Below are 24,895 nucleotides of genomic sequence, written 5' to 3' on the forward strand. Positions count from 1 at the left end.
CCCTGCTCAGCAGGGAATCTGCTTCACCCTCTCCCTGTGCCCCGCTCCCCTGCTTATGCTTGCTCTCCCTCCCTCCCTCCTCTCTCTCTCCAATAACCTAAAAAGAAAACCAAAAACAAACAAACAAAAGCAAGTGCCCATTCTCCTTTCCAAACCTCCTTAGTGCAGAGGTCTGGGCCTGACGACACACCTGCCTGTTCTAGGCTCCACCTTTTTCTCTCAAAATGCTTTGTAAACGTGAGGTCCCTATACTCTCCTCAGCAGGCGTGAGGCACAGACTCTCCTTATGACCTGGTGCCACACCTCGTCCCAAATGTAAAATTCCCTTTGCCTGGCTGGGACCTGCTTGCCTCCCCCAGGCGGGGTGCCAGGTGTCAGACTGCGGCTACTCAGCCAGCCAGGAACCAAGAGGAACAGGAGAGGGGGATGCAGCCTCAGGCTCCTGCCCACTGCAGGCCCCACCGCACCAGCCGAGGCAGAGGCAGGATCTGGGGGTCTCTGGAGGGTGAGGGACCCCTCTGGCACCCAGGAGCCCTCCCCAGAGAAGCAGCCCTGGCCTATGGGAGCCGGCCTTGGGCAACGCTGGTCTCCTGCCGCCCCAACCACGCAAAGGCCTTGGGTCTTACTCTTTTTCTAAGAGCTTAAGTATACGCTTTTGGTGACTGAATTTTTTAATTTTATGCTTATTTTTTATCAAAATAATGCGGATACTAGTTTTTAAGTCAAGCAAAACTACAAGGCTGATGATGGTAAACAGCAGTTCCCCGACCAAGCCCACCCTTGGGATTCTCGGCCAACTCTCGCAGCTCTTTCTTCTGGTGCTAAGTCCATCTCCTCACCCACCCTTATACTGCTGTTTCTCAGACTCTAAGTTCAGAAATCCTCCCCTGACTTAGACCATGATGTAGCTCTCACACCACACACATACTCCTTCCCCCCACTTGCCACCTATATTTTTATTTTATCTTTTTAAAGATTTTATTTATTTATTCATGATAGACAGAGAGAGAGAGAGAGGCAGAGACAGGCAGAGGGAGAAGCAGGCTTCACGCAGGGAGCCCGTCGCGGGACTCGATCCTGGGTCTCCAGGATCACGCCCTGGGCGGAAGGCAGCGCTAAACCACTGAGCCACCCAGGCTGCCCCACCTATATTTTTTAAATGATTTTTAAATTTATTTTGAGTGAGGTGGGGGGTGGGTGGGAGGAGTGGAGGGACAGGGGGAGAGAGAATCTCCAGCCAACTCCATGCTGAGCATGGAGCCCAACGCAGGACTTGATCTCATGACCCCAGACCATGACCTGAGCCAAAATCAAGCGGGTGCCCCACAGACTGAGCCACCCAGGCGCCCTGCCATCTACTGTTTAAACTTTGTTTTTCTTTTCCCTTTTGGACTAAGTCAATATTATTTACATTGTTTGACTTCATAAAAAATATTTGCAGCTGAGCCATGCCATGTGCCATGATTTCATTCCCCTTCTCCATTTTATTATTCAAGATTTCAAAGATTTTCAAAGTTGAAAGAAAATTACAGTGAACAGGGCAGTTGGGGTGGCTCAGCGGTTTAGCACCACCTTCAGCCCAGGGCCTGATCCTAGAGACCTGGGATTGAGTCCCATGTCGGGCTCCCTGCATGGAGCCTGCTTCTCCCTCTGCCTGTATCTCTGCCTCTCTCTCTCTCTCTCTCTCTCTCTCTCTCTCTGTGTGTGTGTGTCTCTAGTGAATAAATAAAATCTTTTTTAAAAATTGCAGTAAACACCCAATTACCTAAAGCTAGACTCTACCATTTTACTAAGCATCTTTGCTCATCTGGTCATCCCTACGCCCGTTCATTTATCTATCTTGCTGTTGATACATTTCAAAGTAAATGGTAGACATATGTACTCTTCACCCTAAATATTTTTCTTGTGATATCTCTGTCTGGTTTTGGTATCCATATAATGGTGGACTCATAAAAGAAGTTGGTTTTGGGGATCCCTGGATGGCTCAGTGGTTTGGCGCCTGCCTTCGGCCCAGGGCGTGATCTTGGAGACCTGGGATCGAGTCCCACGTCAGGCTCCCTGCATGGAGCCTGCTTCTCCCTCTGCCTGTGTCTCTGCATCTCTCTCTCTCTCTCTCTCTCTCTCTCTGTGTCTCATGAATAAATAAAATCTTTAAAAAATAATAAAATAAAATAAAAAATAACAAGTTGGTGTTTCCCACTGTTTCTTGTTGGTTGGTTAGTTGGTTGGTGTATGTATGTACGTATTTATTTATTTTAGAGAAAGACTGAGAGCAGTAGCAGCAGGGAGGACTGAGGGAGATGGAGAGAGAGAATCCTAAGCAATCTCCAATCTCAGTGGAGAGCCTGAGGCAGACCTCATCTCACAACCCTGAGATCATGACCTGAACTGAAATCAAGAGTCTGAGGCCTAACCAACTGAGCCAATCAGATTGGCCATTAGGCCAATCAGGCCTAATCAACGAGCCCCTGATTTTTTTAAACAGTTCTATGGGGATATATTTTACATGCCAAGAATTTCATCCATCATATATGCAAAGTGGAATGATTCCCAACCTATTTATACATTGTGCAACTGCTAGGACCCAGGCAGGATGAAGCCCTCATAATTCAGGTTCAGAACTTTTTATCACTCCAAGAAGTTCACTCATGAATTTTTTTAAAGATTTATTTATTTATTTATTTATTTATTTATTTATTTATTTGAGACAGAGAGAGAGAGGCAGAGACACAGGCAGAGGGACAAGTAAGCTCCCTGTGGGGAGCCCGTTGGGGGACTCAATCCCAGGACACCATCATCACGCCTGAGCCAAAGGCAGATGCTCAACCACTGAGCCATCCAGGCCACCCTCTCATGAATTTTTATAGTTAGTCTAGCCCCACTCTCTCCCCAGACCACCTCTGATCTGTTTTCTGCCTCTAGAAATTTACTTTTGTAGACATTTCTTATAAATGAAATCACACAATATACCACCTTTTGTGTGAGTTTACTCGTTTTTCTTGAAGGCATTTACAGTTCATCCGTGTTGCAGCACGAATCAAAAACTTGTTCCATTACTGTCAATTATAGCTCAATAATGCTCGGGGGTGGGGGGGAAGCTAGGTCCCTTTTATTTTTTTTTAAGAATTTATTTTTTCATGAGAGACACAATGAAAGCCAGAGGCAAAGACACAGGCAGAGAGAGAAGCAGGCTCCATGCAGGGAGCCGACTCCATCTCGAGTCTCCAGGATCAGGCCCAGGGCTGAAGGCGGCGCTAAACCGCTGAGCCACCCGGGCTCCCCACTAGGTCCCTTTTAATGCTGACTGGTTCTATATTATGGCCACACACAGTTTATCAGTTCAACATTCAAGGGACCCGTGGGTTGTTTCCAGCTTTGGGCTGTTAGGAATGCTGCGGCGCTCACTTGGGGCCAAGTATGGACGTGAGTGTCTGTCTCTCCTGGGCAGTTAACTAGAAGCAAAATTTCTGGGATTCACAATAACCATATATTTAACTTTTAAGAGATTGCCGAACTCTTCCAAAGTGTACATTTTTTTTTACATTGCCACCGGCGATATATGCAATTTCTGATCTCACTACATCTCGCTAAAACTTGGGAGTGCCTATCTCTTAGACTATTCTCGTTTTCCTGGATATGTAATTGTATCTCATTGTGGCTTTAATTTTCATATTTTTAGTGACTAACGATGTTTAGCATCTTTTCATGTGTTTTTCTCCATTCATACATCTTTTTGTGTGAAATAGCTATTAAAATCTTCAGCCCATTTTTTAAAATGGTCCTTTATCTTCTCATTGTTTGTTATAAGTCTTTGAGTACTGCATGTAAGTCCTTTACCAGAGATAGTATTTAAAAATATTTTCTCCCAGTGTGAGGCCTCTCTTTTCATCTTCATGTGATGGCTTTGAGAACCAAAACTTTTTAATTTTTACTAAATCTGCTTTCACAATTTTTTGTTTTATGGGTTGTCTTTTTGGTGTGATATCTTTTTTTTTTTATTCATGAGAGACACAGAGACACACAGAGAGAGAGAGAGGCAGAGACATAGGCAGAGGGAGAAGCAGGCTCCGTGCAGGGAGCCCGGTGTGGGACTCGATCCCGGTACCACGGGATCACACCCTGGGCCAAAGGCAGGCACTAAACCGCTGAGCTGTCCAGGGATGCCCTGTAGTTGTTTATTAAAAGAAATGTTTTAATTGTACAATCATGTCGATAAGCAGCTTTATTCATAATAAACAAAAGCTTAAAACAACTCAAATGTCCCTCAACAGGAGAATGAAAATATAATTAACTACTACCAGCAGCCAAAAACAAACAAACAGGGGCACCTAGGTGGCTCAATCAGTTAAGCATCCAACTCTTGGTTTCGGCTCAGGTAGTGATAATAGGGTTGGGAGATCCAGTCCCTGCATCGGGCTCTGCTGTGAGCTCAGTGTCTGCTGAAGTTTCTCTCTCCCTCTCCCTCTGCCTGTCCCTGCCTCATGTGCATGTGCACACACGCTCACCCTCATAAACAAATTTAAAAAACAAGGAAACAAATGACAAAAACAACCTACTGAAACAGACCACAACATAGATGAACCTCACAGACATGGAGGGTAAAGGAATCTAGGCCTTAAAGTGTACATATCCTAGGAGATGGTTTATACAAAATTCAGAATGATAAAACCAATTGACAGTGATAGAAACCGAAGAGAAGTTGCTTCCTGGGCAAATCTGCCCTGCAGGAAGGGAGGTGCCCCTTCTCCACACCCACCCCAAACACTCAGCAGGCTCCTGTAAAAAGCCTAGGCCCGGGATGCAATGTCATGGGAAGCAAAGTACAGTGCCCTGGCTAGTGGAGTCCTGCTTCACTCCAGGAGGCCCAGACGTGGAAGTGACAATCAGGGTCACACAGAGAGTCTCAGTTAGAACCAGGTCTTCGGTGGTCTGGTGTTTTATCCCCTCAGGTCCTCCTCTTCCAGTTCCTCAACCTGGCTCACCTAGGCCTCCATTTGCAGCGAGCTAGGGCCCCTCAAAAGTCATCCCCCCCCCCGGCCTCAAAATATATTTTCCTACCTGTCCCTTGTACCTGGCCTTGTGCCACACAGGAGAACTGTCACATTTCTCTTTGAAGCCCAGGAGCAAGAACTGGGTTTTGTTCCCACACATAGAGCAGGGCCATGGGATTTGAGCTCAAAGGGCAACGATGTAAATTAAAGCAGATCTGTACCAGAGTCTAGGAGTATGAAGACAGAAATCCCAGATCAGCTGGGGCACCCCCGTGTTCACCAGATGACCTGAGGCCAGGTCCCTTAGATGCAGGGCCAGCTTCCTCAGCTACTAAATGGCACGGCATCTGCTATGCCTAGTGTTGTTGCGACAATTCAGTGAAGTCATGTGTATGGTTGTGTTTTGTGAGCTCTGTAGAGAAATGTCACTATCACTAAGCATTGCTAGGACCCAGGCAGGATGAATCTGATGTTGTCTGGCTGTCCGTTTGAGGGAGATGAAACTCCTGAGGCCCTGGGTATCATGTAGGGGGATATACAACCCCAGGCCGGCTTAGGGGTCCCTTGCCTGCCCCCACCCCCGCCCCCACTCCCCACCCCCATAATGATACCCACTTTCCATCAGTGTTTCTCCCCAAGAAGCCAAGCCCACTTGCATCTCAGCAGAGTTTCCTGGAAGTTGACACCTGGCTCTGAGAGGGTGCTGGCCTGCAGGTCAGGGCTCACACAACCTCCAGAAGGAGGAAGTAGTTGGCTTCCAAGGCTGTCCTTTGTGGTGAGTGAATAAGCTTTCATCTGCCTGGAGGGGGGTGGGGGCATTTGGCTCTGGCCTGCAGGACAGCCTTGTCTTTTCTAAGAAACGTGGGCCACGGTGCAGATCTGTTCCAATTTATTCTTGTGGGATTGTGTAGGCCTCAGCCAGGTCCCCAAGAATTGTGGCCATTTGCTGCCCTCCTGCTACACTGCCTGTTAGTCTAGAGCCTGACTTCTTCCCAGAAGGACTCCAGTCAGCCAACGGTATCACGTGCTCTCCTCTGCTAGCCTTGCCCTCTCCTGACCTGCAGACATGTGGGGTTGAGGGGTACTCCGGGGCTGGGGCTCAGCACCCCCACACTGCCCAGATAGATACTGCCCAGAGTCCTAAGGCACTCTTCCTCCCACAGGTTCAGCCCTAGCCCGTTCCTCTACAAACCCAACACCCCAGTGCCCCCACCCATCAGTGGTACCTGCCTGGTATGTGGTTACCATCCGCCTATGTTTAATTCATGGCCGGGGGTTGGGACGAGCTTTCCAAGAAAGAGAAGAACTCCCTTGGGGTCTTGCCCAGTTTCTGCCTGCCTGCCCTGGGCCTGGGCCTGGGACTGGAGCTACCAACGGCCCGAAGGACACAGTCCCAGGCAGGGCACGGCCATCATTTGCTAATCCACAGCCCTGGAATGTCTGCAGGCCAATCAGCGGGGTCTCCCAGGGCTCCCCGAGGGCTCTAATAATCCTGCAATGATTAGCAGGGGCCACAGGGTCAGTGCACACTGCTCGGTTGGTTGTCGTGGGCAGGGCTGCCGGCCAGGCCCTCGGTTGGAGGAGGGAGGGAGCCCTGGGATTGGAGCTGGCTGTCTCTTCATGCCAGTTTGACAGGAGGCTTTTTGGATAAACCAATTACTCACCAGCCTCCCCCTTTTGTCTGCCAGTCCAGCCTGACTCCTTGAGATTGTGAATAGCTCTATCTAGCCTGGGAAGCAGGCTGGACGGCTGAGCCGGGCCACACCCGGAGCGCCCCACAGGCCCATGCTGCGGCCAGAGCCCTCCGCCAGGCTGCCCTTGCTCCTGGCTCTCCTCGGCATGGCCTGGATGGAGGTGCAACTCCTCCCACTACAGGAGGGACAGGCTCCGACACCTGGAGGTAAGGGGCCCCTGAGTGAGGAGCGGCTGTGAGCTCTGCAGAAGGTGCTAGGGGGCTGCTAGAAGCCAGTTCCCAGGCTTGAGCTCTGGGCAGGCTGGTGTGGTTTAAAGGGCCCCCCTCAGGTCATCCAGGAACCCAAGATGGTTGAGGGAGGCTGGGACACAGGGGGGCTTGGGGGTGGGGGTGTGGAGAATGAATGGGAATGGGCCCAGGCTTGGGGGTCAAGAAGGAATGCCAGCCCAGAGTCTGTAGCTGGGGGCCCCAGGGCTGACCCTCCATGCACCTGTCACCCCAGCCTCAGCTCATGGGCCCCTGTACACCTGCCTTCCACACGCCCCTGCAGCTCTGTTTGCGGGGCCTCTGCTCAAGCCCTCCAGGAGGCCCACCATCCCCCCAGGCCACTTCAGCTCTTGTTTCCTAAGGGCAAGGCTGCCCTCTAAGTTGCGGTGGCAAATCCCCGGCCCAGGGTCACCCGGGACAGGGGTGGGGCAGGGGGTGTCCTGCCGTGCAGGGGGCCTGACCTTGTCTCCCACCCCAGCCCTGAGCAGCAAGGAGACGTTCCTGCTCCTCTCCCTGCACAACCGCCTGCGCAGCCGGGTGCACCCCCCCGCAGCCAACATGCAGAGAATGGTGAGTACCCCAAGGCGGTGGGTGCGCCCGGGGCAACCCCGAAGCAGGCCCCGGAGGCCTTGCCAGGGCCAGGCGCCCTCCCGCCGAGGTCCCACTGGGGGGACCGGGCCTGGTTGCTAGGGCTCCGCAGCCTGCTTCCCAGAAGGGCAGTCCTTCGGCCTTTCCTCACATCCCATCCCGTTGCCCTGGAGACCAGAAGACAGGGAAGGAGCCCGCAGGAAAGAGGCACTCCACAAAGGGGTCCCAGCAGGATGGGGGCCAGGAGGCCTAGGGAGAAGCATCCCGCCCAGGGGCGTGTGATCGGGACCCAGCGCTTCCCCGTGCTCTGTCTGCCCGGCTAGGAGGGGCCCTCCAGGCTCCCGGCTCACTCCCTGGGGCCGGGGGAGGACATGCAGGGTTTCCCACCACCCTGAATGGCCTGCAGGGTTGGCAGTGTCATCCCGGGTCCCAGGAGGGAGGGCAGGACGGTGTGGGGGTGGACAGGGTTCCCCATGGCTGCCTCCCATACACTCCTCCGGCTGGTGACCTTGAGAGCTCCCGGGTCAGGTTCCCAGGAGGTGGGGGTGGGGCGCACGGGCGGGAGGGGTCACTTCTCCCCCTTTCCCGGCTCTCTGCCTCTGGTCAGACCCAGGTCCTGGCTGCCACCGCCCATGCCCCTGCTCCCAGCTCCAGCCTGACCTGGAGGTGCTCCCAGCCATCCGGGCCGCAGTTCCTATGCTTGTCATGCCCCTTTGGCCAGAGTCTTAGAAAACAGTATTTCTGGGATGCCTGGGGGGCTCAGCAGTTGGGCGTCTGCCTTGGGCCCAGGGTGTGATCCCGGGATCCGGGATCGAGTCCCGCATCGGGCTCCCTGCATAGAGCCTGCTCCTCCCTCTGCCTGTGTCTCTGCCTCTCTCTCTGTGTCTCTCATGAATAAATAAATAGAATCTTAAAAAGAAACAAACAGTATTTCATAAAAGATAAGAATGGAGCCCTACCACTCAGCCTCCCTCACCTCTCCGGGCTAGGAGTTTTTACCCCAAGGAGGCTAGGGCTCTAAGGATGGTGCAGGGGCCACCCAGGTGCTCCCCACTGCTCCGGCTCCACTCCTCCTCAGAGACAAAATCACAACAGCCCCCTGCCAGCCCACTGTGGGTCCGGCCCTGAGCACAGCACTGTCCACCACTTTACTCCCCAGGACAATGTTACCCTTATCTCACAGTCCCCAGTTTACAGCTGAGGATGTTGAGTCTCATGGAGATTAGGGGACACACAGCAGGGATGAGGTGGCTTGGCTGGCCCAGGATGTGGTGATGGGGTGACCCCAGTCTTCTTGATGGCTGAGCCCCTCATTTAAGAGGAGGGGGGACTGTTGGGTGGCAGTGGGGGTTCAAGGGGAAATCTGTTGGTATGTGGGTGGGAAGGGAAGATTAGGGCCGATCCAGGGAACCATGCTTGCTGGGACCAAAGCCCTGAGGCCAGGAGCCTCTCTGGTCCTGCTTCCCTGTTGGCATCCCTACACACTCCAAGGCCGGGGGAGGGAACAGGACAAAAGCAGCATGGCTGCTGAGGCCTTCTGCATCAAAGACAAGCCAATGGGAGCCAGCAAGCCTTTCTGACAGTGGCTAGGGCAGTCGTACCTACCTAACGGCAAACATAAAACCAGTCTGAAAGGCTTGGGCCCTGCCCAGGGCTCACATTACCAGACAGGAAACACTACCACAGAAGCCCGTCCCCTCACCCGGGCTGGACTGCTCCCTCAGGTACGCCCACCCCTCTTGGGCTGGAGCCTAAGCAGGGCCAAAGGGCACCCACACAGGGGTCAGGAGGACAAAGCTCTCAGTCCCAGGTAGAGCCAAGCTCTGGGTCAGGTGTCCAGATATCTCTGGTGCTTTTACCAACACCTCTTGGAGAGCCCCTTGCAGGTCCAGTCTGACCTTCCCTGGCCCCTGGAGAAGTGGAGGGAACAAGACTCCCCGTCCAGTGCTCTCTGCATGAACCCACACCTTGGTGAGGGGGGAGTTGGATCCCTAAGACCTGGCCCAAAGGTCTCTGCTGACATCTCTGTTTTGTCCTGCCCCCAGGACTGGAGCGAGAGCCTGGCCCAATGGGCTCAGGCCAGGGCAGCCCTCTGTGGTGCCCCAACCCAAAGCCCTGCATCAGCACCTCGAGCCACCCAGCAAGTAGGCTGGAATGTGCAGCTGCTGCCCATGGGTTCGGCGTCTTTCATCCACGTGGTGGGCCTGTGGTTCGCAGAGGGGCAGTGGTACAGCCACTCAGCAGCCGAGTGTGCCCACAATGCCACCTGCACCCACTACACTCAGGTGAGACTGTGGCACTGGCTCCAAGGCCCTGGGCCACTGGGGTCAGCTCAGAAGGGCTACAATTTGTCTTAAAATTTGGTGGTTGTTTTCCCTCTGATTTGTATAGTTTTCCTTTTTTCAGCTTTAAATATGAACTATTTCTTTTTAAAAAAAAAGATTTTAGAGGCAGCCCGGTTGGCTCAGCGGTTTAGCGCCACCTTCAGCCCAGGGCCTGATCCTGGAGACCCGGAATCGAGTCCCACATTGGGCTCCCTGCATGGAGTCTGCTTCTCCCTCTGCCTGTGTCTCTGCCTCTCTCTCTCTCTCTGTCCCTCATGAATAAATAAAATCTTAAAAAAAAAAAGATTTTAGGGGATCCCTTGGTGGCTCAGTGGTTTGTCGCCTGCCTTTGGCCCAGGGCGTGATCCTGGAGACCTGAGATCAAGTCCCACATTGGGTTCCCTGCATGGAGCCTGCTTCTCCCTCTGTCTCTCTCTCTGTCTTTCATGAATAAATAAATAAAATCCTTAAAAAAAAGATTTTATTTATTTGTCAGAGCAAGTGAGAGAGAGAGAGAGAGAGAGAGAGAGAGCAGAAGCAGGGGGAGGGGCAGAAGGAGAAGCAGGCTCCCTACTGAGCAGGGAGCCCAATGTGGGCTCCATCCCCAAACCCCAGGATCATGACCTGAGCCAAAGGCAGATGCTTAACCGACTGAGCACGCAGGTGCCCCTAAATATGAACTATTTCAAACATAAATCAAATAATGGACTCGCTTTACCCACTCCCTAGATTTAGTAAATGTTTAACTATATTTGTTTCTCATCCTCTAAGAAAAACAACTGGACAAAACTAAAGCCCTACTCCTGCCCTCTCCTCTGTCCCTCCCCAGAGACGGCCTTTCTGAAGTCCAGGTGGATCCCTCCCAAGGACATTTCCTCTGGTTTATTCTATATACCTACCATTGTTGAGGTGCTAGGGCACAGCACTGAAAAACACAGACAGAAGCCAAAGCATGTTTTACTACCTTTACTACATGTCTAAGTGTTTTGATACCTTTACTCTTTTTGCAAGTGGGTCGTATGTTATTAAATCCTATATGATTGCTCTCTTGGTGTGTCTCATGTACCACCCAGACCATGTCTCTAAGATTTACTTCCCTGGATTCAGATACACAGGGGTGATTCACTATGAATAAACTGCAAAGTAGAGGCAGCTGAGTTATTTCTACTAGCTCAGGTCCTCTTGTGCATATGTGTCCAGTGTTTCTCTAGGATGCACTTGGAAGGCAAACGGCTGGGTCATAGCAGGCAGCTAGGAGTTCACAAACTATTGCCAAAGTAACTGTTCCAACTGTATACCCACCCATTGGTCAGTTCTCACCTCCTCAGTATTGCCAGGCTTCTGGATTTTGGCCTACTCCAGGCTGTGGAATGCCTCCTTACTTGATTTTTAATTTGCACTTAACTTGAAATTGAGCATATTTCCTAATCTGTTAATTATCTGTTCATACCCCCTGCCCATTTTTATAACACGGTACATCTTTTTCTTACTAATTTTTAAGCATCCTTTCTATATTCTTTCTACTTTTTTTTGGTCATATTGATACAAATATTTTCCTAGCATATAGCTTGTAATTTTTCCTTGTTTATGTTATATTTTTAAAAAGATAAATCTTTTAGAAGATCTTAATATTAATTAAACCATTTTCTTAATTTTTTAAATGTATAGTCCATTTGTTTGTAGTATTATGTTTAAGAAATCATTTTTGGGGCACCTGGATGGCTCAGTGGTTGAGCCGTCTGCCTTTGGCTCAGATCACGATCCTCCTAGGATGGAGTTCCGCATTAGGCTCCCTTCAGAGAACCTGATTCTCCCTCTGCCTATGTCTCTGCCACTCTCTCTCTGTGTCTCTCATGAATAAACAAATAAAATCTTAAAAAAAAAAAAGAGAGAATTTTCTAGGAGCCCTTGGGTAGCATATTTGGTTAAGTGTCTGACTCTTGATTTCAGCTCAAGTCATGATCTCAAGGTTGTGAGATCCAGCCCCACTCCTGCTTAGGATTCTCTCTCTCTCTCTCTCTCTCTCTCTCCCCCTCCCCCACCTAAAAAGAAGAAAGTAAGAATCCTTTTCTACTCTGACATCAGAAATAGATTTTCTTCCAAATTTAAATTGCTTTTTCATTGGCATCATTAAGCCACCTAGAATTTTTCATGCAAGGTGTGATATAGGAATTTAATTTGATCTCTTTCCAGATGGGCACTGACTGGGTGGCTCAGTTGGTTAAGTGTCTGCCTTTAGCTCAGGTCATGATCTCAGGGTCCTGGGACCAAGCAGGGAGCCTGCTTCTCCCTCTCCTTCTGATGCTTCCCCTGCTTGTGCTCTCTCTCTCTCAAATAAATGAATGAAATCTTAAACACACACATATACACATACATGCACAAATGGGCACCTTTTGTTAATTATTAAATCCTTCCCTGAACTGACTCATCATGCCACCTCAGTTATACACCAAGCTACATCTGCCCGTTGGACTATTGCTGAGTTCTTAATTCTATTCTGTTGCCTTTTTTGTTTATCCTTGCCTAAATCATGTTTTAATTATTATGGCTTTATAAAAAAAAAGTCTTGAAACAAAAATTCTCCATACTATTATTATTGTTCAAAACTGTGTAGCCTATGCTTGGCTCCCAATTCTCTCATAGGAACTTTTAAAAATATTGCCTTTATCAGCTTACAGACATTTCTTTCTAGTCTAAGTTTGTTAGGGGTTATTTATTTATTTATTTATTTAGGTTTTGTTTTTAAGTAATCTCTACACCCAACTTGAGGCTCAAACTCATGACTCCAAGAGCAAGAGACTTACACTCTATGACTGAGCCAGCTAAGTGCCCTTGTTAAGAATTTTTATTTATTTATTTTTTTGTTAAGAATTTTTAAAAGCATGAACAGGTCTTGTAGTTTATCAAATGTTTTTTCTACATCTATTGAAATAATCATATGGTTTTTCCTTAACTATTAAAGTGATGCAATACATTAATAATTTTTGGATGTATAGACAAAGCTGCTACAAAGAGACTAGATCTTGCTGGTCACAAATTTTAAATATTTTATTATAGAAAATTTCAAACATATACAAAGCAGGCAGAATAATATCACCCATCATCCATCTCTAACTATCAACTCATGGTCTCATGGCTCATCTTGTTTCATCAATATCCTTTTCCTCTCCTATTATTCTTTTCTTTTAAAAAAATGTATTTATTTGAGAGAGAGAGAGTGTGTGTGTGTGTGCGTGTGCCAATATGGGGCTTAATCTCACAATGCCAAGATCACAACCTGAGCCAAAATCAAGAGTCAGACACCAGGGATGCCTGGATAGCTCAGTGGTTGAGCGTCTGTCTTTGGCTCAGGGCGTGATCCTGGGGTCCCGGGATTAAGTCCTGCATTGGGCTCTCTGCAGGGAACCTGCTTTTCTGTCTGCCTGTGTCTCTGCCTCTCTCAGAGAAATAAATAAAATCTTTAAGAAAAAGAGTCAGACACTTACCCAACTGAGCCACCCAGGTGCCCCAACCTTTCCTTACTTCTAAGTTATTTGAAATTTTATTGCATTGAATTTATAGAATGCAGCCCATGGGCTATTGTTCCTTTGGTCTTTGTTGAATCTTGCTTTGTGGTTTAGTAAAGGGTCAATGTTTGTAAAAGTTTCATGCATTCTTAAAAAGAATGTATGTTCTCTAATTATTGGGTACATGTGTCCATGTCTCCCTACTTCATAGTTGTCATTTTGAGTGCTACAGGGAGTTTTCTTAACTACTCCCATGTATCGACTATTGGTGCTGTTTCCAAGCTGTAACTGAATTTAAGATTTTAAACTAAGTTTTGAGTACTATCAGAGACCTGTACCTGATAGCTTTTGCTGCATGACACACTACCCCAAAGTTTAGCATCCTATGCTTCTGTAGGTTGGCAACTGGGTTGGGCACAGTGAGGAGGTTCTTCTGGTCTTTGCAGGCCCAGGAGCAAGTGCAGTCAGCTGCTGTGTTGGCTGAGAGCTGGCTGTCTGGAGTGGCCTCAGCTAATTCATCCCTGCCTGCAGGGTCTCCTGAGACCTAGATTCAAAACCAGCTCAATAGCCCATTTTTTTAAAAAAAAGACTTTATCTTATTTATTTATTTGAAAGAGAGAGAGAGCGCGGGGGTGGGGGGACAGAGGGAGAGAGAGAGACTGAGAATCCGAAGCAGACTCCACGCTGAGCTTGGAGCCTGACCCAGGGTTCGATCTCACAACCCTGAGATCAAGATGGGAGCCAAAAGCAAGAATCAGACGCTTAACCAACTGAACCACCCAGGCACCCCCAGCTTAATATCACTTCTGCTGCATTCTGTTGGCCAATGCGAGCCACAGGGCCAGCCAGATTCAAGCCTGGAAAAGACAGTCCTCCTCTTGATGCAATGAACTGCAAAGGCACATTTAAGAGTGGGCTGTAGGGAGGGGGAAGGGTTGTAGCCATGTGTGCCATCTGTCGCAAGGCCTTTGAGGTCCAGGACTTTCTTTGTCACCCTCCAACCACCCACAATTCTCTCCTTTCTTCGGGTATCTGCTGATCCAAACCTCTTCACTGTCCCCACCCAGAAAACCTTCCTAGGTTAGTCCCACCTGTCCTCATAGCTCTGCCCAGCACAGCTGCTACTCCTGAGGCCCCCAGGGAGGTCTGTCTGCTTAATTTGGGGCAGAAGCTGTGTCTCTCCTCCCCAGGCAAGCATCATCAGTGTTGTTGGCTCCCAGACTGGGAGTGGGGGTGGCCCGTGACAGGGTTTCTGAGCCACTGCGTCTCCCGCAGCTTGTGTGGGCCACCTCGAGCCAGCTGGGCTGCGGGCGCCATCGGTGCTCTGGGGCCCAGGCAGAGATGGAAGCCTTTGTCTGTGCCTACTCTCCCGGGTAAGCCCCCACCATGGCAGCTACCCTGCCACCCACCGCTGGGCTGGAGGGTGGGGGTGCCTCCACCCAGGGGAACACTCAGCCACCCACTCAAAGGCCTTTACCCCTTGGTCCATACCGTCATGGGGAGAGGGAAGGAGGAAAGGGAGAGGGTGAGGAAGGGGGAGCCCCCCAGATTCCGGCCAAGCAGAATGTGGCTTCTCCTCCAACGCCCTTCCTTGGCAGCACCATTCTGCTTTGCCCAGTGGAAGAACCAAGTCTTAGTATTATTTGGAGGCGACCTGTCCTTTCCTAGGATGTCCCTCTGTGTCCCCCAGCTCCCTAACTCCCTGCATGGGCCAGAAGGAGCCGAAGGCCGGGCCCTAGCAGCCCTCTGGTGCTTGCTCTCACAGAGGCAACTGGGAGGCAAACGGGAAGCCCATCGTCCCCTATAGGAAGGGCTCCTGGTGTTCGCTCTGCACGGCCCGCGCGTCCGGCTGCTTCAAAGCCTGGGACCACGCAGGAGGGCTGTGTGGTAAGTGGCCCCCGCCCGCCTCCTGCTGGGACCCCATGTGCTGATCCTCGTGGAGGGCCTGGGCACCTGGGGGGACATCGGCCTGGCCCGCCTGAGGGAGGCCCCCTCTCAGCGTCCATCCCCGTCTGACCAGAGGTCCCCAGGAACCCATGTCGCATGAGCTGCCGGAACCACGGACATCTCAACATCAGCACCTGCCACTGCCACTGTCCCCCCGGCTACACAGGCAGATACTGCCAAGGTGAGGGGCACCTGGAGCTCCAGGTCACCGCTGCCCCGGGGCGGGGTGGGGGCACCCAGTGAGTGGAGTCTGGGCCCGGGCCCAGGCAGGCGGCCTCAGGGGGCGAGGAGGGCCACACTCTTGCGTGATGTGTCCAGGGGTCGTGCTGCGCTCGCCCGGAGTGTTTGGAGAGTCCTGAGGGAGCGTGTGGCACTGACCGGGCACGTGCAGGGGAGAGCGCCGCGGCCTGCGGACCCTGAGCTGTGGGGGAGGCAAAGCGGACCCAGAGCTGGCCCGTAGGCCCTGGGCCGGCGGGAGGAGGACGTCATCAGGATCTAGGAGTGGGCTCTGGTCCCACTGCCCCCTCCCAGCTCTGTGACCATGGCGGGTGACCCCCCAAGGCCCAGCCTGCTGCTCTCTACAATGGAGACTGAACCAGACACTCAGTGTGGCAGCAGCCGGGAGCCCTGAGGGCTTCCGTCCCTGAGGGGTTCGGTCCCTCAGGGGTGTTCTGGTCCCGCTGGCCTTTCCCCACACCCCGAGGCGTGCGAGGGGCAGCACGGCCCCGGCTGCGGGCTGAGCTCCGTCCCCCACCCGCCCGGCAGTGCGGTGCAGCGGGCAGTGCGTGCACGGCCGGTTCCGGGAGGAGGAGTGTTCCTGCGTCTGCGCTGTCGGCTATGGGGGAGCCCGGTGTGCCAGTGAGTCCTGCCCCAAGGTCCCCCCCATGAACCAGGCCACCCCTGGGAACCCAGTCTCCCAGCAGGGCGCCGGGTCCGGCTCAGACCAGCTCGCAGGAACCCACTCTGGGCTTCTGTCCCCCACTCCCTGGTCAGTGACGTCACCCTGGGAGCTTGAAATTGACGGTGGCGGGGTACTTACATCGCAGAAACTGGAAATGCTAGGAACGTTTTCTTTTTTTCCCAAGAGAGAGCAAGCTGGTTGTTAGTTGTTACACTTTCCCGGGCACATGACTCTCGAGCTGGGGGAGGGTGGTCAGAGGAAGGGGCTTCCAGAGCACAGCTCACGGGCAGGATGAAGGCGTAAGGAGTCTGAGGTCCCCCCACACACAGTCAGGCTCCCCTGTTCCCAGCCAAGGTGCACTTTCCCTTCCACACTTGTGACCTGAGGATCGATGGAGACTGCTTCATGGTGTCTTCGGAGGCAGACACCTACTATGGAGCCAAGATGAAATGCCAGGTGACAGTTGACCCCTGCCTTCCCAGGGATCCCCAGGGGCTCAAGTGAGGGTCTTAATGGAGGGCCTTCGATTTCTCCTGACCTGACTCTGGTGGTTAGCATAAAGCAGGATCAGAGGCCTGTGGAAGCCAGGAGGTCACTTAATAAGCCAAGGGACCCAGGGGTGAGGCACTGCTCGACCCCCAACTAAGGAGCCGTCCTGATTCAGCTCTAGCTACCATGCAAGTGTCCCAGTTCAGGGAGGCCAGAACTTGGGATTTTTCAAGAAAATCAGAAATTCAGATTTTCAGTGGCATCACCCGAGTGTTAATGTTGGCAACCAATTCAAATGTATTTAGGACACCGAACAGATGCAGCAAAAGCCTCCCAAGGGCAGGGCCCTGCCGGTGTGGGCCCCCGTGCCCAGAGAGAGGAGATGCAGGTGGGGAAGAGGGAGGGGGCCCCTAATCTAAGAAGCAGGAGGCTGTGGGATGGGGAGAAGATGCCCCGGGCCACGGCAGGATGGTGGGATGGGCAGGAAGGGCTGGCCTGAGCTCTGGGGCGCTGCCAGTGCAACCTGGAGTGGGGGTTACAGGCAAAGGGTGGGGTGCTAGCCCAGATCGAGAGCCAGAAGGTGCAGGACATCCTTGCCTTCTACCTCGGCCGCCTGGAGACCACCAACGAGGTGACAGACAACGACTTTGAGACCAGAAACTTCTGGATCGGTGAGTGCCTGGCTGGTTGGGGGGGCAGGAATCTGGGTTCTGAAAACCCACCCGCAGACAGTCAGGGGGTGGTGAGGGCTGGGGGCCCAGAATGGGGCTGGCAGCCTCCTTCCCCGGGGAGAACACTGAAGGGAGAGAGAGGCAAGCACTGGGGGCCAGAAGAGCAGGGAAGGGGGTTAAGGGCGGGCAGCAGAAAGGGCATTAGGCAGCGGGCTCCAAGGCAAGGGTGCTCCTGTCAGGAGCCTGGGCTCCGCGCGGGGCCCCCGGGCTGGGGGGCCAACTCAGCTGCTGTGGCCCAGGGCTCACCTACAAGACCACCAAGGACTCATTCCGCTGGACCACCGGGGAGCACCAGTCCTTCACCAGTTTTGCCTTTGGGCAGCCTGACAACCAGGGGTGAGTCTGGGGGCCCTCCCTGCCTGGGCTCACTCTCACCTGGGCCCATTTGTGGAGGCTTCAGATACCACTGAAGAACCTCCGCCCAGCCTGTCGCCTGGCTGAGTCCCCTGAGAGCCTGGCCTTCCCTGGTGCCCAGGTGCCAGCTGGGAGGGAGCTCCAGAGGCTTCATCCATTGTCCCCTCAGCTGTCCCTCCATCCCTCTGGTATCCATCCACCCCTTCACTCACCATGCTCTCTGCCTATGTCAGCACACCGATCCTGGCGGTCTTTAGCAATCCACCCTCCCACCAGCCTTCTGGTTATGTGGCCCTATACCCTGGTCTTCAAAGACCAGGAAGGCCCAGGGCAGGAGGGGCAGGGGTGGAGGAAGTCAGGCTGTGTGGCCACCAAGGGCTCCAGAAATCTGGCCCACAATCCCTCAAGTTGGTCGCTGGCAGCCAGGCCCCTGCCCTAGCAGTTAGAGGACCTCAGCACCCCCACCCCATCCCCCGGCTCCCAGGTGCACCTTCCTCTGCTTGGAGGAAGGGCATGGGCCTGTCTGCTCCAACTACAGCCCCACCCACCCCCGCTGGCATGGCTGAGTGCCGGCACCAGGTAGGGGGAGTGCTGCCCAGAAGGGGGGTGTGCTGAGAGCCCCCCGCCCCCAGCTTTCCTGAGAAGAGCTGCAGAGGCCTGAGGACCAAGCATGGGAGCCTGGGCATGGGTCTGGATCCCAGCAGCCTCGAATGTGGGGTGGGGCTCTTAGACACAGATGGCCAGCCGGAGGGTAAGATGGAAGCCTCTCCCAGACTCCTAAGTTCATTCCTCCACGCTGAGCACCCAACATCTCGGCCTGGCAGGTTTGGCAACTGCGTGGAGCTACAGGCGTCAGCCGCCTTCAACTGGAATGACCAGCGCTGTAAAACCCGAAACCGTTACATCTGCCAGTTTGGTGAGGGCCCTCTCACAGCTCCCCGCTTCTGGCCACTGTCCCCTGAGGTCCTGCTGGCCCGCTCCAGGTCCTAGGCATCCAGCTCCCAGACCTGGAACGTGTCTGAGCACGCAGGGCCGCGGGGGAGTCCTGCTCAGGGCTCTGTTGTGCCTGGGGGCCCCTGAGGCCCAGGGAGGAGACCCAAGCCCAGCTTCATGTAGCGTGTCCACGTGGCGGCAGGGCTGGAATACAGCCAGGCTGGGGATTTCTCCAAGGTCCCTTTCTTCCTGTCACTAATGCTACTACTTAGGGACCTGTTGGGTTCACCGTGTTCCCTGATTCCCTAGAGCCCAGTGAACTATGGCCGGGAACAGAGGTGAACAGAACTGGCCCCCAGCAGCCTCTGCTGGAAAGGTCTGGAGCTCCACGTAGGAACATAACCATCAGGACCAACTGCAGAAAGGTCCCTATCCTAGGATCACCTGAGCCGCCACTGACCCTCTCTCTGTTCGGCTTCCTTTCCAGCTGAGGAGCACCTTTCCCGGTGGGACCCGGGGCCCTGAGACCCGGCTGTGCCTCTCCCCTGCCAGCACCTGGATATGCAGTCCTGCTTGCCCATCTGCCCACCTGTCTGGACCAGGGGCCAGGCCAGGACTGCAAGCCCAATGTGCACAGAGGTCTCAGCCCCCACAGGAAGTGAGGCCGGGGATACCAGCCAGGCCCAGAGGGTGTCTGCTATAGGGGGAGGGCAGCTGGGGCCCCTCAAGCAGCTCCTGATTGGGAAGATGGGTGTCAGGCACCCAGACAGGAGCCAGGGCCAGCAGTCAGAAGAGACCACTCTCTTCTGTGTGTGCCGACCCTTTAGGGCAGATGGAGATTTCTCACTGCCCAGAGTGCACCCCACAAAGGATTAAATTATCAATCAGCTGGATTTGTGGCCACTTGTTTTGAAGGGGAACTCAGCTGATCCAGGACAATCCTGGGAAGACCAGAGGGTGCCTGAGGCTCGCTATGCACCCCAGTCCCGTCCCTGCTCACCCACATGACCCGGGCCACCCTCTGGAAGTTTTCTGAGCCCCTGAATGACACACAGATTTAGAAGCTTTATTTGCATCCCTAACTTCCTGCTCCAGCTCTTCTCACCACTGCCTCTGTCAGCTTTGTGCTTCCACTTGCACCCTCTCCCTGTACTATGCCTGCTCCTACATGTTCCTGCTTCCTTTGTGGTTATCTGAACAGGGGTATGTCATGACTCCGTCTCCCACCTCTCCCTACAGTGGGGATTGCCCACCTGTGTGGGCAGGTGAAGACTGGGAGTTGCCCTCATTAGGGCCCAGAAAGCACCCCCAACCCATTTGTACACTGTGATGTGTGAACGTGGAGTTGCTTTGCTGGCTGGAGGTGGGAGTGTGGCCCAGGACCATGGGACAGGGCCAATCATAGCAGTCACCAATTTTATTATGGTTGCAACCAATAGAAACATAGAAACAGCTCTGACTCATCATGGCAGAAAAGGAAGCTATCAAAAAGACAGTGATTTAAAAATGAGCAAAAGGGGCAGCCCTGGTGGCGCAGCGGTTTAGCGCCACCTGCAGCCTGGGGTGTGATCCTGGGGACCCTGGATCGAGTCCCGCATCGGGCTACCTGCATGGAGCCTGCTTCTCCCTCTGCCTGTTCCTCTGCCCCCGTCTCTCTCTGTGTCTCTATGAATAAATAAATAAAATTTAAAAAAAAACAAAAAAATAAAAATGAGCAAAAGATATAAGTAGATAATTCTCTAAAGAAGCTATGCAAATAGCCAAAAAGCATGACATCACTCGTCATTAGGAAATCCACATCAAAACCACAATGAGACACCACTTCACACCCATGAGGACGGCTGTTATAAAAAAAAAAACAGACAATAGAGGCACCTGGGTGGCTCAGTCAGTTAAGCGTCTGTCTTTGGCTCAAGTCATGATCCCAGGGTCCTGGGATTGAGCCCCACATTGGGCTCCTTGCTCAGCAGGGAGTCTCCTTCTCGCTCTCCATCTGCCCCTCTCCCTGCTTGTGCTCTCTCTGTCTCTCTGCCAAATAAATAAATAAAATCTTTTAAAAAAAAAACAGTAACAAACCCAAACCATAACAATGTTGATGAGACTTGGACCAGCTGGAACCCTCATACATTGCTGGTGTGAACAGTTGGGTGAGTCCTCAAAAAGTTCAGCACAGCTACCATCTGACCCAGCAGTTCCACTCCTAGGTATGTACCCAAGAGAACTGAAAACAAGTACTCAAATCCTTGTACACAAAGATCCCAGCAGAGTTATTCCCAACAGCAAAAAGGTAGAAACCACCCAAACACCCACCAGTGGATGAGAAGACGAACAAATCATGGTGTGAACACTCTGTAGAATATTACTCAGCCATTAAAAAAAATGAAGAGAGGTACCTGGGTGGCTCAGTGGTTGAGCATCTGTCTTTGGCTCAGGTCATGATCCCTGGGGTCCTGGGATCGAGTCCCACATGGGACTCCCCGCAGGGAGCCTGCTTCTCCCTCTGCCTGTCTCTGCTCCTCTCTCTGTGTCTTTCATGAATAAATAAATAAAAATCTTTTTAAAAAATTGAAGAACTGATACATGCTACATGTTGGCTGAACCTTGAAAACGTTAAGTGAAAGAAGCTTGTCACAAAAGGTCACATATTGTCTGATTCCATCCATATGGAATACTCAAAATAGGGAAATCCAGAGAAACTGAGCACATATTATTGGGGATTGCCAGAGGCGGCAGGAGAATGGAGAGTAACTGCTCGATGGGTCTGGGTTATATTTTGGAATAAGTAATGTTTTGGAACTTAGAGGTGGTGCTCCCACAACACTATGAATGTACCCAGTGCCAGCAAATGGGTTACCTTTTTCTTATGCAAATTTCACCTCAATCCAAAACAAAACAAAATAAAAAAACAAAACAAAACAAAAAAACCCCACAAGCCCTGGTCACAGGATCCACAGGGAGAGTCAGAGGGCCAGGCTGAGGGTCTATGCAGTCAGAAATAGTGCCCCAGATTCTGCTGCAAAGTCAGGCCAGGTAGACACTCCTGCCACCGCTGCCAGGCACTGCGGGGCATCCCGGGGCAGCCCCACCTGTGCCCCGACACCTGCTGCCGCCCCATCCCGACCCCAGCTTCCCCTCCAGAGCAGGCCCCCCTTCCCGCAATGAGCCATTCCCCGCCCATGCGCTTCTCCGTGCTGGCAAAGGCGCCCTCGCAGGGTTTGTGAGCAGAGGTGACAGGACGGGTCTTACCTGAAAAGTCCATCCCAGCGGAGGAAGGCGAGAGTGGCCCGAAGCACTGGCGTCACTGGGGAAGGAGGTAGAAAAGCAACTGGTGACTGGTGAGGGTGAGGCCCCATCAATTGGGTTGTTTCAGGGTTTTTTGCTTGTAGGCAAAATTTTATTTATTTATTCATGAGAGATACGCAGAGAGAGAGAGGGGCAGAGACCCAGGCAGAGGGGGAAGCAGGCTCCAAGCGGTCCCTCATGCGGGACTCGATCCCAGGACCCCGGGATCACCACCTGAGCCAAAGGCAGACGCTCCACCACTGAGCCACCCAGGTGCCCCCGTTTGTTTAACAAGTTCTCCAGCTACTTCAGACGCAGGCTCTGGTGGGGAGCGCCTGGCAGCGGTCAAGAGCGCGAGCCCTACGGCAGGCCGCCTGCCTCTGCACAGGCTCTGCCGCTTACCGCATCCCCTTGCGCGAGACCAGAGCCCGGGCCTGGGCCTGTCTGGGTCTTAGCACTCCCACTCCACGCCCCCCATGCTGGGACACCCCCCCCCCCCCGCTCCCCCAGTCCCAGGCAAACCTCTCTGCCCCCTGTGCTTCTCCTGTAAGATGATAATAAACTGAGTTGGTACACAGAAGTGTCTGGACCAGAGCCTGAGACTGCAGTAAACACCGATGAACGTCAGCTCATGCCCAAATTTTTTTGATTCCTTCATCAACAGAACACCATCTAAACCTCACCTGTTAACTAAGTAAATTTGTGAAATAAGTAAAGTGCTTAAAACTGGGCCTGGTGGCTAGTCAATGCCAGTTGGTCTTAGGCTCATTTTCCTTCTTCTTCGCTATTAGCCAAGATTAATTGGCCACAGTGAAGTCTAGGTTTCGAGCAACTGATGTAGGAACCAGTTAGGGGCAGATGGGGCCAGGCAGGGAAAGATATGGGAAAGGCCTCAGAGTCAGGCTCCTGCCCATTCCAAGAAAACAGAGATAAGACAGCAAAAACAGAAAAAAATACACCTGGCTCCCTAGCTCCAAAATGTTAGGGAGTATCCCCTGTGAGGGCTACTAGGTAATCCCAGAAATATGTCATTGAGGTGTTATCAATAGTCCCTGCTGGGCAGCCCCAGTGGCTCAGCAGTTTAGCGCCGCCTTCAGCCCAGGGCGTGATCCTGGAGACTCGGGATGGAGTCCCATGTCGGGCTCCCTGCCTGGGGCCTGCTTCTCCCTCTGCCGCTCTCTCTCTCTCTGTGTGTCTCTAATAAATAAATAAAATCTAAAAAAAAAAAAAAAAAAAAGTCCCTACTCAAACCAAGACTCTCAAGGCCTTGGGCTACCTGACTAGGCTCACAGAAATCCCAGATGTAGAGAAATATGGAGGAGATACCAACCAGAGAGAAGGGAACACCTTGTGTGGGCTCATAATAATTTAAATAATTTAAAGAAACATCTTGTTTGTTATTATGATAGTTATAAGTCCACCATGTTTGTTCTAAATATTCACCCTGATATTGACAAGAAATTTACCAACTTCCCTGGGCAGGTTCCTATAAAAGACCATAAAGCCCTCAGTGGCAACCCTGTTGGGACCCCTCTCGCTTTTGAGAGCTTTCTCTGTGTCTCTGCTTAATAAGCTGCTCTCGCTTTGCTCACTCTCTGTTGTTGTCCCCGACATACATTCTTCGACTCCGTGGGACAAGAACCCAGCTCTCCCGTATCACAACCATCAGAGCGAACCATTCGAAGCACCCCAGCTACTCAGACTGGCCCCACGGAGTTCTAGGCGTCAGCCCGTTAGCCTCGCCTCACTGTCTCCCTCTCCTCCAGCCTCAGAATCCATTCTCTGATCACTTTGCCAGTTAAACCAGCCAATATAAATTAGTGAGTTCTCTTGGTTCTTGTGGTGATTCAATATCCTCCTTCTGGATTTGAAGCCCTTGACCCCTGGGACCTACAGGGGTCTGACTGGTTATTTCACTCTGGGGAAAAGGAGAGGTGACGGGGTAGGGGACACAAGGGGTCTCCTTCAAGGCAAGGTCATGGGGGGATGTTGTTTAAGGAAATTCAAGGTGCGGCCACAGTTGCACGTGTGCACTGGCCCCCCCCTCAGCCACGTAGCACCCTAACGGTGAGGGAGGGGAGGAAGGGTGCCCTAGACATGCACCCAGGAGAGGGGTTTGGGTTTGGCAAGTAGCTGGCAAGTTTCTGCCTCCAGGATGTTCAGGACGCCCAAGAGGTGGTTTCTGCCAGGAAGGGAGGCTCCATCGGGGTAGGTGTGTGTGGTGGTGGAGGGGGGGGCTGTACCTAAGTCTCCCACCTTCCCAAAGAGCCCTGTCCCTTTATTTTTTTAAGATTTTATTCATTTATTCATGAGAACACAGATAATGAGAGAGAGAGAGAGAGAGAGAGAGAGAGAGAGGGAGGCAGAGACACAGGCAGAGGGAGAAGCAGGCTCCAAGCAGGGAGCCTGATGTGGGACTTGATTCCGGGACTCCAGGATCATGCCCTGGGCTGAAGGCAGGAGCTCAACTGCTGAGCCACCCCAGGATCCCCCTGTCCTTTTTTTTAAAAAAAAAAAAGATTTTATTTCTTTGAGAGAGAGGGAGCACAAGGAGGGGGAGCAGTAGGCAGAGGGAGAGGGAGAAGCAGGCTCCCCGAGGAGCAGGGAGACTGATGCAGGACTCACTCAGTCCCAGGACCCTGGGATCATGAGCCAAAAGCAGAAGAAGTCAGACACTTAACCAACTGAACCACTCAGGTGCCTACCCTGCCCAAGGAGTCCTGTTCTGATGGCCTGTGCCCTCCCCTCTCTGGTCTTTTCCAATTAGAGACCTACCAAGGGTGTGAGGCCACCTGATGGTGTCATTTTTTTTTTTTTAAGATTTATTTATTTATTTGAGAGAGACAGAGAGAGAGGAGTGGAGCAGGAGAGGCCAGAGGGAGAGAGCAA

General features: G+C 52.4%; 1 protein-coding gene across 1 annotated transcript; it reads left to right on the forward strand.

The window, feature by feature from the left end:
* Positions 1-6,517: 6,517 nt before the first annotated feature.
* On the forward strand, positions 6,518-19,617 carry LOC121499321 (C-type lectin domain family 18 member A-like). The gene is made up of 12 exons (XM_041769852.1): positions 6,518-6,891; positions 7,430-7,521; positions 9,585-9,824; positions 14,645-14,742; positions 15,135-15,256; positions 15,390-15,497; positions 16,082-16,174; positions 16,567-16,673; positions 17,248-17,377; positions 17,677-17,773; positions 18,616-18,707; positions 19,212-19,617. Exons 1-12 carry the CDS (start codon positions 6,777-6,779, stop codon positions 19,247-19,249), a joined length of 1,332 nt encoding a protein of 443 aa, XP_041625786.1. The 5' UTR covers positions 6,518-6,776; the 3' UTR covers positions 19,250-19,617.
* The last annotated feature ends 5,278 nt before the right edge of the window (positions 19,618-24,895 follow it).

This window comes from Vulpes lagopus, chromosome 10, assembly GCF_018345385.1.
Source record: "Vulpes lagopus strain Blue_001 chromosome 10, ASM1834538v1, whole genome shotgun sequence".
NCBI classification, from domain to species: domain Eukaryota; kingdom Metazoa; phylum Chordata; class Mammalia; order Carnivora; family Canidae; genus Vulpes; species Vulpes lagopus.